Source organism: Schistocerca piceifrons, chromosome 1 (assembly GCF_021461385.2).
Source record: "Schistocerca piceifrons isolate TAMUIC-IGC-003096 chromosome 1, iqSchPice1.1, whole genome shotgun sequence".
Lineage (NCBI taxonomy): Eukaryota > Metazoa > Arthropoda > Insecta > Orthoptera > Acrididae > Schistocerca > Schistocerca piceifrons.
Window position 1 is genome coordinate 196,831,375 of NC_060138.1, and position 14,274 is coordinate 196,845,648.

At 44.4% G+C, this 14,274-nt stretch overlaps 1 protein-coding gene across 10 annotated transcripts in view; it reads left to right on the forward strand.

The window, feature by feature from the left end:
* LOC124716572 overlaps positions 1–14,274 on the forward strand; it is a 214,865-nt gene that overhangs the window by 80,575 nt on the left and 120,016 nt on the right. For all 10 annotated transcript variants that reach the window (XM_047243201.1, XM_047243192.1, XM_047243194.1 and 7 more), the window contains exon 3: positions 12,891–13,070. In XM_047243201.1, the coding sequence (XP_047099157.1) occupies positions 12,891–13,070 (180 nt within the window). The remainder of the gene's footprint in view (positions 1–12,890; positions 13,071–14,274) is intronic.

Genomic DNA, 14,274 nt, shown 5'->3' on the forward strand with positions numbered 1-14,274 from the left:
GTTTGACTCAATGCCCAGGCGTATCAAGGCCGTTATTACGGCCAGAGGTGGTTGTTCTGGGTACTGATTTCTCAGGATCTATGCACCCAAATTGCGTGAAAATGTAATCACATGTCAGTTCTAGTATAATATATCTGCATTTCTTCTTGTTGTAGCAATTTTAATGGCCAGTAGTGTAAAAACTACAGTGCTTGACAATTGATAAGGAACAACGATTACTTGCTAATAAATAATTGCCAACTGCAATGGTACACCCGAAAAGGTACAGGAAAAGGAAATGAACGGTGCTGGACGTGTTAACTGCATCGAAATTTGTGCACGAACTCTCTGTGAGTATTCGACAGCTACTGTAGCACGGTGTTTGAGAAGACTGGGGTGGAACAGATTAATGCAACATTCCATGTGGTATCGAAACCTGTCTGCAAGACATTTTGAGTGCTTACGATCGTAGACGAACAGTTGGACGATAGAAGCCGATCAAATGTCGCTACTGTGATCACAGTAACAGGTGTCTCCAAAAGTATCGTCTCATAATTAAGATAGGCCGCTGGAAGGGGAAAATGCTATGCGAAAGCATGGCGGTGGTTGTTGACGGACCACCACAACGCAGGAGGATCGATATGTGCCCCTAATTGCGAAATGAAACGGACGTTACACTTCTGGGCAGGTCGATGCAGACCTTGCAATCGCTACCACTACGTGTGTCTCTGCAAGACCTATTTCGCCGCGTTTAAATCAGGCTGGTCTGTATGCTTGGAAGCTTTTTAAATGAATCTCACTCCAACCACACCATCGTCGAGGAAGAATCCTTGGCATAGGGAGCTTGTTGGTTGAGGTCAACAACAGTGGTCCAGAGTAACTTTCTCCGACGAATTCTGCTTCAATGTGACGAGTGATTCTGACCACCAGTTAGTGCGGAGAGAGAGTGTAACACTTTACACTCCACAGAATGTTCACGAATCTCATTGGTGTGGGCAGGCATTGTGCACAGTGGCCAAACACCGCTGCATATCTATGCACGAAGTATCCTTGCAGCTCAACGGTGTTGCAGGAAGATTATTCTGGATTATGTCCATCTGTTTCGGCGTGTGGTAGGTCTCGACTTTCTGTTTACGAGCGACAATGCCTACTCAGACAGGACTGCTGAGGCGTTCGACATGCTGGAAAGTGAAGGTATTGAATGCATGAAATGGCTAAAGTACTCCCCAGACGTATATCCTACACAACTTGCCTGGAATGCTGCTGGCGAACACTCCCTCCCCGGACCGTCAAAGAAATGAAAACCGGACAATATCCTCCAAGGATTCCTTAATAGTTTGGTAGCCAGCATGAAAAACAGGTGCAATATAAGCTTAAGTGCTCGAGGAGGCCCTATTCATTACTGAGAGTCTCATATCTGCCTTGATGTTGCGAGTGTGACCTGTGTCAAAACATGAACGATATTTATGTCTGTTATCTGCTTCCTCATGTGGTGAGATGTGTACGAGTTTTCGTTATAAATATACTACTCCACCTCTGTTACGTATGTACTATGTTTCGTGTCGTCCATCATAACCGGTGATTACTCCTGACCAGAAATGTCTTTGTTGCGTAGCAACTGTCAAGCAATGCACATATCTAGTGGATATGTATGTGCGTCAGGATGCCTTGCACAGAGATCTGTGCCTTCTTCGACATAATGTGGAACATGTCAGGAGTTATGCAATTCTTCATTATTCTTGTGCAGTTGTTGAGCCACATGGGACTTAATTATTTTCCATAATGTGTTCTCTGGCGTGGTAAGTAAGGTCTGTCTCGTGATGGCCGTTTCAGTGGCGCTGGAGACGTTGATGAATCACGCCCAGTATAGAGAACTGGACATTGTTAATCAATGAACTCAACGCACCTGAACAGCAAAGTGTACTGGAGCTCCGTCTTGTTGCAATCATGGATGATCCAAGATTTCCTTGTTTTCGAGCTGAGGAATTAATTCTGTTTGCCACTTCTCCAAATAAAGATTTATATTCACGTTCCCTTAAAAAAATTATCCGAATAGATACCGTGAAGGCGTCTCGGACAATATCAGAACATGAGGCACATTCCTTTTCAACTCTTGCACATCGTACTCAGTGTACTAATTGAATAAGATTGGGAATAGGCTAAAATCCTGTCTGACTCACTCTCAGTCATTGCTTCCTTTTCATACCCTCGGACTCATAACTGCTATCTGATCTGCGTACAAGTTGTAAACAAGCTTTCGCTCCGTGTAGTTTGCCTCTGCTGCCTTCATAAATTTAAAGAGAGTGTTCCAGTTAATATTATAAAAAGATTTCTCCAAATCTGCGAATGCTATAAACGTAGGTTTACCTTGCCTTAACCTATCTTCTAATATAAGTCGTAGGGTCAGTACTGCCTCGCGTGTACCAACATTTCTCCGGAACCCAAACTGACATTCTACGAGATCACCTTCTACCAGTTTTTCAATTACTCTGTAGATAATTCACGGTACTATTTTGCAACTTTGACTTGTAAATCTGATAGTTCGATGATATACATACCTGCCATCTCCTTCTTTCTTTGTAATTGTAATTATTAAATTCTTCTTGAAGCCCGGGGTATGTCCTCTGTCTCATATACCTAGCACACCAGGTGGAATAGTTTAGTTATGGCTGGCTTCCCCAAGGATGTGAGCCGTTCTGAGGGAATTTCATCTACTTCAGAGGCCTTATTTTGGCTTAGGTCTTCCAGTGCTCTGTCAAATTTTTCTCGCACTATCCTATCTCCCGTCTCAGCTTAACGTACTTCCTCGTCCTGTTCTATGATATTCCCCTCCAGTTAATTTCCTCTGTAGAGCCTCTCAATGCATCCCTTCCACCATTCAGCTTTCCCTTATTTGCCCGGTACGGCTTTTGTTCTGAGTTCTTGACATTCATGCACCTGCTTCTCTTTTCTGCAAAGGTCTCTTTAATTTTCCTGTAGGTGGTATGTAATTTTCGCCTGGTAGCGACGTGCTTCTATAGAATTACATTTATCGTCTAGCTATTTCTGCTTACCCATGTGGCACTTTCTGTCAGTCTCATTTTTTAGATGTCTGTATTCCCCTTCGCCTGCTTCATTTGCTGCATTTTATATTTTCTCATTACAGCAACAAAATTCAATATCACCTGCGGTATCAAAGGATTTCTACTAGCCCTCGTCTTTTTACCTAGTTGATCGCCTGCTGCCTTCACTATTTCATCTCTCAGAGCCATTGACTCGTCTTTTATTATATTCCTTACTGTTACACTCAGTCGTTGACTAATGCTCAATTTGAAACTAGCAGCAACATCTCGTTCTTTCAACTTATCATGGTTCCATCTCCTTAATTTTCTGCTTACTTGCAAATTCTTCAGTTTTAATCAGCGTTTCATGTTCAATAAATTTTGGTCGTAGCCCACATCTGCGCCTGGATATGTCTTACAGCTTAAAATCTGGTTCAAGGCTCTCTGTCTTACCAGTAAACAATCGATTTGAAACCTGCCAGTGTCTCCAGCTCTCTTCCACGTGTATAGCTTATTTCATGATCCTTAAACCAAGTGTTAGCGATTATTAAATTATGCCATTTGCAAAATTCTTCCAGGCGGCTTCTTACTGTATTCCTCTCCCGCAGTCCACGTTATGCTGTTATTTTTCCTTCTCTTCCTCTTCCTACTAAGGAATTCCAGTCACCCAATCCAATTAAATTTTCCTCTATTTTCATTATCTGCATAATTTTTTTATCTAATCACACATTCTTTCAACCTCTTCTCCATCTGCGTAACTAATTAGCATTAAAATTGAGCTACTGTGGTGGCCGTTGGCTTTGTGTGTACTTTGGATACGGCAATGCATTCGCTGTGCTGCTCACAGTAGCGTACCCGCATTTCTACACTCCTGGAAATGGAAAAAAGAACACATTGACACCGGTGTGTCAGACCCACCCTACTTGCTCCGGACACTGCGAGAGGGCTGTACAAGCAATGATCACACGCACGGCACAGCGGACACACCAGGAACCGCGGTGTTGGCCGTCGAATGGCGCTAGCTGCGCAGCATTTGTGCACCGCCGCCGTCAGTGTCAGCCAGTTTGCCGTGGCATACGGAGCTCCATCGCAGTCTTTAACACTGGTAGCATGCCGTGACAGCGTGGACGTGAACCGTATGTGCAGTTGACGGACTTTGAGCGAGGACGTATAGTGGGCATGCGGGAGGCCGGGTGGATGTACCGCCGAATTGCTCAACACGTGGGGCGTGAGGTCTCCACAGTACATCGATGTTGTCGCCAGTGGTTGGCAGAAGGTGCACGTGCCCGTCGACCTGGGACCGGACCGCAGCGCCGCACGGATGCACGCCAAGACCGTAGGATCCTACGCAGTGCCGTAGGGGACCGCACCGCCACTTCCCAGCAAATTAGGGACACTGTTGCTCCTGGGGTATCGGCGAGGACCACTCGCAACCGTCTCCATGAAGCTGGGATACGGTCCCGCACACCGTTAGGCCGTCTTCCGCTCACGCCCCAACATCGTGCAGCCCGCCTCCAGTGGTGTCGCGACAGGCGTGAATGGAGGGACGAATGGAGACGTGTCGTCTTCAGCAATGAGAGTCGCTTCTGCCTTGGTGCCAATGATGGTCGTATGCGTGTTTGGCGCCGTGCAGGTGAGCGCCACAATCAGGACTGCATACGACCGAGGCACACAGGGCCAACACCCGGCATCATGGTGTGGGGAGCGATCTCCTACACTGGCCGTACACCACTGGTGATCGTCGAGGGGACACTGAATAGTGCACGGTACATCCAAACCGTCATCGAACCCATCGTTTTACCATTCCTAGACCGGCAAGGGAACTTGCTGTTCCAACAGGACAATGCACGTCCGCATGTATCCCGTGCCACCCAACGTGCTCTAGAAGGTGTAAGTCAACTACCCTGGCCAGCAAGATCTCCGGATCTGTCCCCCATTGAGCATGTTTGAGACTGGATGAAGCGTCGTCTCACGCGGTCTGCACGTCCAGCACGAACGCTGGTCCAACTGAGGCGCCAGGTGGAAATGGCATGGCAAGCCGTTCCACAGGACTACATCCAGCATCTCTACGATCGTCTCCATGGGAGAATAGCAGCCTGCATTGCTGCGAAAGGTGGATATACACTGTACTAGTGCCGACATTGTGCATGCTCTGTTGCCTGTGTCTATGTGCCTGTGGTTCTGTCAGTGTGATCATGTGATGTATCTGACCCCAGGAATGTGTCAATAAAGTTTCCCATTCCTGGGACAATGAATTCACGGTGTTCTTATTTCAATTTCGAGGAGTGTATTTTCTTATTCATTAATGTACCTATTCGTGCATTACTTCTATTTCATTTTGTATTTATAACCTTGTGCTCACCTTACTAGAAGTCCTGTTGTTTCTTTCACCGAACTTCACTAATGTCCACTATATCTGATTTCAATCTATCCATCTCCGTTTTTAAAGTTTTTAACCTACCTACCCGATAGAGGGATCTAACACACCACGCTCCAGTCTGTAGAATGCCTGTTCTTTTTCCCTGATGACGACATCCTCCTAAATAGTCTCTGCCTGGAGACCCAAATGGGGCACTATCTTACCTCGGAAGTATTTTGCCCAAGAGAATGCCATCATTATCAGAAATGTAGTGGAGCTCTATGTCCTCAGGAAAACTAACGGCTGTAGTTTCCCCTTGCTTTCTGCTGTTCTCAGTATCAGCACAGTAAGGCCATGTTAGCTGATGCTACAAGGCCAGATCAGTCATTCATCCAGACTGTTGCTCCTGAAACTACTGAAAAGGCCTTTCTGCAGATACCTCTCCGTTGTGCGGAAAACATATCTTGCTTATAATACTGATTTCTGCAAAACACAAAATGGTTTTCTTTATTTTTGCCAAATGAACATGCATCATATTCTGCGGGTGCTTACTTTATTTCTTCAAGTGCACATATAAAGAATTTTACCCAATAAGGTATCATTTTCCACCTGTAATGGTTTACTATTTATTCACTTTGCAGCAACAAAACGAATGGAGAAACACGTTAGGCAGTAGAATTGTTTCATTCTCTGAGTGTGGAAGAAAAACACTCGATGTTTTGTAGAAACTGTGTTTTAGATATTATATTTAATTTCCTAATACGGGTAAAAAGGATAACAAGGGCTCAAAAATTCAACAACTTAATCATTTCGTGACAAGAAAGTTCACTAAATATCCTTTGTAGCTCTTGAAACTGTTATTCTATCATTCAGTAATTTTTTGTCGTAGTATTAAATTAAATAAAATCAAATAGTAGGGTGGAAATTCGAGGGTTAGATCATTAGCAACAACACCATCATAATCAAGAGCAGAAATTTTATATCCACTGTCGGAGAAAGGCCTCCAGAGCAGCCGTAATTGTAGCAGTGTTCTTACCTTGTCCAGATTTCCTGGTGTGGTTGCAAATCTCCCTGTAGTATTCTGGTGTTTAGTGAGAAATTGCAGAATGTGGTAAAGTAATGAAGACGGAGGAGACAGAACGGAAATCATGATGCTAGCACACCGTATACAGGCTACCGAAGAGAACGCCCTCTATTCAGAAGCTTTTGGATAAAGGCGGGTTGTATCATGGTTCGGAGTGAGTCCACATCAGACTGTAGGTCTCTTACCAGTGGATGGATAATTCATTTCAGAAATTAGAGGAAGGCCACATACCTAGCCATATGCGGACATGTCTGCCTCTGACAGAACTCGAGTGATCAGCAAGTAGTCTTGCTCCAAGCGCTCATCCACCGGAGACAGTACGCTGCTAGCAAACCCTCGGTTTGTCAATAGTACAGCCGACAAATTCCAGATGGCTATAATTAATTAAAGTGCAGCTACTCAAGGATGTGCAGTGTGAGCTGTAATTATCATATGAAAAAACTTGGTAGATACGCTAATGTTTAATGCCCAACCGATCTACGCTGAAAAAAAAATATTAGTTCCAATTATGGCCACCAGGTACAAATCTGTTTACATGACGGTATGATATCCAACCGTCATTTGGCAAACCATAATGTGAGTGAACAACATGGCTATCGAGAAGAGAGACAGCGCGCTGCCAATGAAACTCTTTTAGGAGAACGGCAACTATTACAGTGCTGCATTGAGAGAGTATCGCCTTCTGAAATGTCTGAGGAGAGGTCCCATGTCGTTACAAGTGAATTTGGTGTTGCACCTGCAAGAGGAAGGTGTACTATGCTGGTGGAAGTTAGTGATGAGGTTGCTGTTGCTTTAACTGATCATGCAGCACGTATCACAGGTAGTGCTAATGTTCGTGTAGTGTCACGAGAATTGTCCATCCCATTGCGACAATACGGGAAGTTTTGTGTTCTATTTTACGCAAGTACCCTTACAAGATCCAGACAGTGCAGCAACTGAAATCTGATGATCCGCAACAACATTCTGAATTTTCTGGTTTCTGTCACAGATCGAAGTTGATGACATGTGGCTGGGCAATATTCTTTGGAGTGACGAGGCACATTTTACACTAGAGGGTGCAGTGAATACACAGAACTGGCGAATTGGGGGTACTGTTAAACCGGGTGTTGTGCACGCAGAGCAGTTACAGTCACCTTATGTTACTGTGTGGCGTGGATTCACAAGCACCTTTACTCTCGGTCCTTTCTTGTTTGAAGAGAATGCACCCAAAGGCCGTGTCGAGTGGATCGTGAAGTCTGAGATTATCGTCACCTCCGTGTACAGCTTATGATTCCTACTTCGAAAGAGCGCAACTGTGTAGAAACCGCTGTTTTCATACAAGAAGAGACAGTGCCTCATGTCGCATAATGCAACTTTCTGCGAATGTCTTACCCCCTCAGGTTTTCCAAACGCATGGTCTGTCATATCACCTGATGTGAATCCATGTGGCTTTTGGCTCTGGGGTATCTTAAAAGAACACGTTTACCATGGACAGTTTCGGTCTCCACCTGATATGAAGACTAGTGTACTGGAACACGTGGCTCAGATCGCACGGTTGCTCACGTCGTTTTACGGATGGAGCATCCCGTCGACGTCTCTGGTTCTCATATCGTGTAAGCGGCGGCAAAAATAATAAAATCAACATTCTACCTTTCTCTAGATTGACATTTTCTGCCCATGTCCCGTTCTTAATCCATTACACATGGGAACATGTCTATATTTCTGTCGGGCATTCACTGCGCCAGATTTGCACCTGGCGACCAAAATTAGAACTAATGTTTTTTCCAGCGTAAATCGGTTTCGCGATAACTGATTAGAATATCTCCCAAGTTCCGCTGCCATACGATAAGTGCAGTGCTCATTGGGCCTATTTATTTATTTATTTCATTAACAGTACAGAGTAACCCACCGCCTTGAAATGTAAGGTGGGTCGGATGCTTCTGAATCTAATAGCACAGATTTCTCATTGTTACAGTCTTATTGGTATACAGTTGTTAATGCTCTTTTTCAAAAAATAATATAAAGAACATAATATATTAAGATTTCTCTGAGGCTACAGCGAATTGAATACTTAATAGTTCTTAAAATGGTTACATATAATTTGTTACTACCTACTTGATGAGAATATAATTTATACAATGAAAATGTCAAAGAAAAAAAGGAAATGTAACACAATGAGCGTGGTTAAGAATAATTTTTAATATATAGAGGGAAGAGGTATGCTGTATATGGATGAGTAATACAGCCTAAGTAGCATGTTGGTTAGTAATGACCTATTTCTATGTCAGATGAGAAGGTCTCGGTACAACCTCGAACTATTTTCATCTGAAATGGTTTGCGCTAATGTGTGTTTGCACAGATTATACAGATTATATGCTGATTGAGCACTTCATACATGGAATACATGAATTTTAGCTTCTCATGAGAAATACACTTATGTTTGTAACTTGTTAGTTGAAACATAATATAGTTCATTGCTACTTGAATGCATTATTCCTCAAATAACTCAATACATTCCTGACATTGGCCCTCTGTAAGTAGCTATACTTTCATTATAAACAGCCGGTGCAAGCACACCTGTTGACAAGCCAACTTCCAGCTGGTGTCAACAGAAGCGCCATCCTCTCCCACAGGCAGCGAACCCACCAGCGACAGCTGCGCCGTACCTGCGGTGCTAGGTTACATGTGTGCGTCACGTGTTAACCACACAGCGCACGGATATCTTTCGGCTTGCTGCCTATTTAGGGAGCCGCTGGACCGCAAAGCAGGAACGCAAAAGCTGACACTTATGACCAAGGACAGGGCTCACGCTAGCCTGTCATTCTGAGCTCACTCCAGCTGTGCCACACACTATCCGCTTGCCATCGCCTTTGGAGCCTTCGACCATCCGACGCTGACTTTCCGCATCTGCATCTACATACATTCTCCGCGAACCACCGTATGGTGCGTGGCGGAGCATACCTGCTACCATGGCTATTCATTTCCTTTTCTGTTCCATTAGCAGGTGGAGCAAGGGGAGAAACTGCCCCTTTTCCGCTCGGTGCTTCAATTGTCATCCAAGGAACATATACTACAGCATCCTCACTGAACCGTCAGGCATCACTCTCACAGCCTTCTCAGCATTCGGTGTCCCCAAAATTGGCATTCTTCTCTGTGGACGTGTACCTAGCAGTTACCTCCCCGACCTACTTTACGACGGAGTACTGTCACGATCTGTGTCACAATGTCGTCACGACCCAAGCCACGACAGAATCTTGACTTCGCCATATTCATACTAGATCAGGAGGACCTCATTTTCAGCTGTATCCCTCAGGATCTACATTATGTTCAATAACTGTGTGCTAGAATGCGAGAGGGAACTAACCTACAAAGTGTTAAAAAATGGATGTTGACATATTTAGATATTTACGGATGGAGCTCTCCGCCAACGCGATGTGACGCACCAATTGACTCAATATGGCACGATATCACTCAGTAAGATATCCAAAAACTCTAACAATCAATATCAAGCCTCATAACTGCTTGCATAAGGGCCAGCGGTGGACTGAAACGTTATTGATTTGCTGAGCTTGTCAAGCTCTTTCGCTGGACTAATTCATCCAATTTCTCTGTAATTTAGTTTTTGTCATCGAGTGTAGGTGGGATGACAGTAATCCAAGCACAGTGGTGACTGGTGCGACTAACCAACTACAAAACCGTCGCCACGGAGACATTTCCTTAGGTACGAAGTCCTGCACGTGTTTTAAGTGGCAGTTGTGGAGAAAGTTCCATACCGTGGTCTGGCTTATCCCATTCTCGTCATATGTCTGGTGTCAATAAAGTAATTGTCACATTGCTTTTATCTCTACCTCACGTGCGTTTCCCGCCATACACCCATATGACCTTTCCTGCTCCTTATCCTCTCGGGAATCATTTCCTGCAGTTTGTTCCCGTTTAGCAAAATCAACGAATACAAGGAAATCAAAAAAAATTTTCCATATCCCGGTTCTCAAAACTCCTGAAGATAGACGTTGACTGTGGATATTGTATCACAGACACAGTTCCTTTGACTGTTCAGAGATGTCACAAAACCCGCCCAAAGATGTAAACAAAAAAGTGGTTCAAATGGCTCTGAGCACTAAGGCACTTAACTTATGAGGTCATCAGTCCCCTAGAACGTAGAACTACTTAAACCTAACTATCCTAAGGACATCACAAACATCCATGCCCGAGGCAGGATTCGAACCTGCGACCGTAGCTGTCGCGCGGTTCCGGACTGTAGCGCCTAGAACCGATCGGCCGGCAGATGTAAACAACCATCCATGAGCAGTGCCTGTTAGACGGAGGGGATCAGACAGCCGATCAGTTCCAGTTTTTCCACTAGGACGGAGGTACATGGTTCGTGTTGTCTATAGTTGAACCATGCTTAGACTGTCAATACCGCAGTTCGATCTCGTCCGCATTGTTACTTTGTGCCAGGAAGGGCTCTCAACATGAGAAGTGTCCAGGCGTCTCGGAGTGAACCAAAGTCATGTCCTTTGGAGGAGATACTGTGACACAGGAACTGTCGATGACATGCCTCTATCAGGCCGCCCATGGGCTACTACTGCGGTGGATGACCGCTGCCTACGGATTATGGCTTGGAGGAACCTTGACAGCAACGCCACCATATTGAATAATGCTTTTCGTGCAGCCACATGGCGTCGTGTTGCGACTCAAACTGTGCGCAATAGGCTGCATGACGCGCAACACACTCCCGACGTCCGCGGCGAGGTCCATCTTTGCAACCGCGACACCATGCACCGCGGTACACATTGGCCCAGCAACGTGCGGAATGGACCGGTCAGGATTGGCATCACGTTCTTTTCACCGATGAGTGTCGCATTTGCCTTCAACCACACAATCGTCGGAGACGCGTTTGGGGGCAACTCGGTCAGGATGAACGCCTTAGACACATTGTCCGATGAGTGCAGCAAGGTGGAGGTTCCCTGCTGTTTTGGGGTGGCATTAAATGGGGCCGACGAACGCCGCTGGTGGTCATGGAAGGCGCCGTAACTGCTGTACGATACATGATTGTCATCCTCCCACCAATAGTGCAACCATATCGGCAGTATATTGGCGAGGCATTCGTCTTCATATACAACAATTCGCGCCCTGATAGTGCACATCTTGTGAACGACTTCCTTCAGGATAACGACATCGTTCTAGAGTGGCCAGCATGTTCTCCAGACATGAACGCTATCGAACATGCTTGGGATATATTGAAAAGGGCTGTTTATGGGCGACATGACGCACCAGCCTCCCTGAGGGATCTACACCGAGTCGTTGTTGACAATCTGAACTAGCGGATAGTATACCATGACGAATATAGGCATGCATCAATGCAAGAGGACGTGCTACTGGTTATTAGACTACCGGTGTGTACAACAATCTGGACCACCATCTCTGAAGGTCTCGCTGTATGGTGGTACAACATACAATGTGTGGTTTTCATGAGCAATAAAAAGGGTTTATGTTGATCTCTATTCTAGTTTTCTGTACAGGTTCCGGAACTCTCGGAACCGAGGTGATGCAAAGGTTTTTTTGATGTGTCTATTAAATTGCATCAGTACTTGTAGTACGGTACGCTAGTGAACCCTTTGCATAAATACTGTTCCCTAACAGAAGTCTTAGTTTCAATTTCATGCCATACAGTGGAGTTACACCAGAATACAGTAAAAAAGCCTTGCTACCTGTAATGGAACTTCGGTTTTAGAAGTGACATGAAAACTCTCAGAAGCTTTTCTCATATATGCAGTTATTTCAGAGAACGTCCGCCCTTGGTAGCTGAGTGGTCAGCGCGACGGTATATCATACCAAATGGCCCGGGCTCGATTCCCGGCTGGGTCAGGGACCCCCTCCGCTCAGGGACTGGGCGTTGCGCTGTCCTTATCATCGTCATTTCATCTCCATCGACACGCAAGCCGCCGTAGTGGCGCCAACTCGAAAGATTTGCACCGAGCGAACGGCCTACCCGACGGGAGGCTCCAGCCACACGTCATCCCCATTTCAGAGAATAATTGATTCTTGTTCTTAATACTATTTTTCAGTAAATTTTAGTTACGGCACCTCAGGGGCAGTTCCTTATTTTTGAGGTTATTTAACAATTTCGGCGTAGTTTAAGTTGTTCAGCAACTGGTCCTACCGGAAGTAATTCGACAGTTACTCTTACAGTGCACGAGAAAGACTTGCTAGTATGTATACAAAATGTGTGGTTCCATTTTAAGACAAGTATTTACAGTTTCGTGTTATTAGAAGCACGTTTTTCTGCTATGTTAACTATTTTCGCTTACTTCTCATCATCTATCACAAATGGCTGCATGCATGAAAGTCATACATATTTCTAAGCGGACAATTAAGGGCAGTAGATACTCTCCTACGCTCAGTGCACGTTACTTAAAGTGGAAATAAAACTAAAATTTTGTTCCAGGTGTTACCGAGAAGCTAAGTTATCTGATCGATCTGGGAGTGGATGCGATATGGCTCAGTCCCATCTACAAGTCGCCGATGGTGGACGCTGGCTATGACGTGTCGGACTACAAACAGATCGACCCCGTGTTCGGGACCATGGATGACTTCGACGAGCTCGTCAAGAAAGCGACTGACAGAGGTAAATTCTGTGTCCTAGTTTTTCTTCACTATTAAATGAAGGAAATGGTTTATATCTGACTGTCAATAGAACGTTATCCGTCTCTAATTCTCTCAGAATGTCGATCTGCGCCAGAGTCGCCTGTTGCAAAACAGTTCTTTTCAGATGTACGTAATACTTCCGTGATAGCTAGTTGTAATAATATTATTAGTCCTAATAATATTACAAGTGCTCAGCTCCAGTAAAGCAGTTGCAATTATAGTGGTTCAAGAAAGCTATAACGTACAACAAACGGGCGTGTACATGTTCTTCTACAGAGAATTAAATGTACACAAAAAATCAGTTAACCAGTGGGGTAAAATTTTGCTCTAAACCAGGTCCAATTGGTTGGTTTCAGTGACTATAGTTGCACTGAAGAAAAATCAGCAGAAATTTATTACAGTGGAACGAAAGAAGATTGTGGACATTATTTCAACTATATCACCTATGCATGTTGTAAATTAAAGACTGCCGTTGCGTTCTTCTCTCTGTATGTGGCTGCTAATCTCAGGAACTACTGAGGAATTTTGATACGGCTTTCGCTAATAGATAAAGTGATTCATGACGGACTTTTGTGCCTATAATTTATTACGATGAGCCAGACAAGTCATAGATACTGACTGTTACCCGTGCGTGTTGTAACGAGTCCCTAGTTTTCTATATTTTTCAGTTGTAAACATTTGAGAGTTGCACCTTATAAAATTACCCGATAGACATAACACTGAAACTCGAGTTTCTCTCGCCATATAAAACGTTCAAATAACTTATAGGAATGCAGCTGTATGACATTTTCGACAACCACCTATATATTTCGTCCGGTGCTGTCCCTGTCATTCTCAAGGCACTATCTTGGACATGCACGAAAAATCGTTAACTAATTCGCTCATTATTGATCCTACTTTAGGTGACCTTCATTTATTATCTGGAACATTCACAAACGCAGAAATCTTCAGATCACACTATCTGGAGTCTGGTAACTGTATCAGGATTTATAAATAGTATCGTTATCGAATCGCTTTTTGACAAAATCCGCACAAAATTCCTACTTACTCCCAATTTTTGATTTTATTATTCAGTGCATGCGGAAACATGGCTACAGAAACATTGCCAGTCAGTTCAAGAATGTAACAAAATACGTATATACGTGGACGAAGTGGCACTTAGTTGTAATGGAAGCTACGAATGT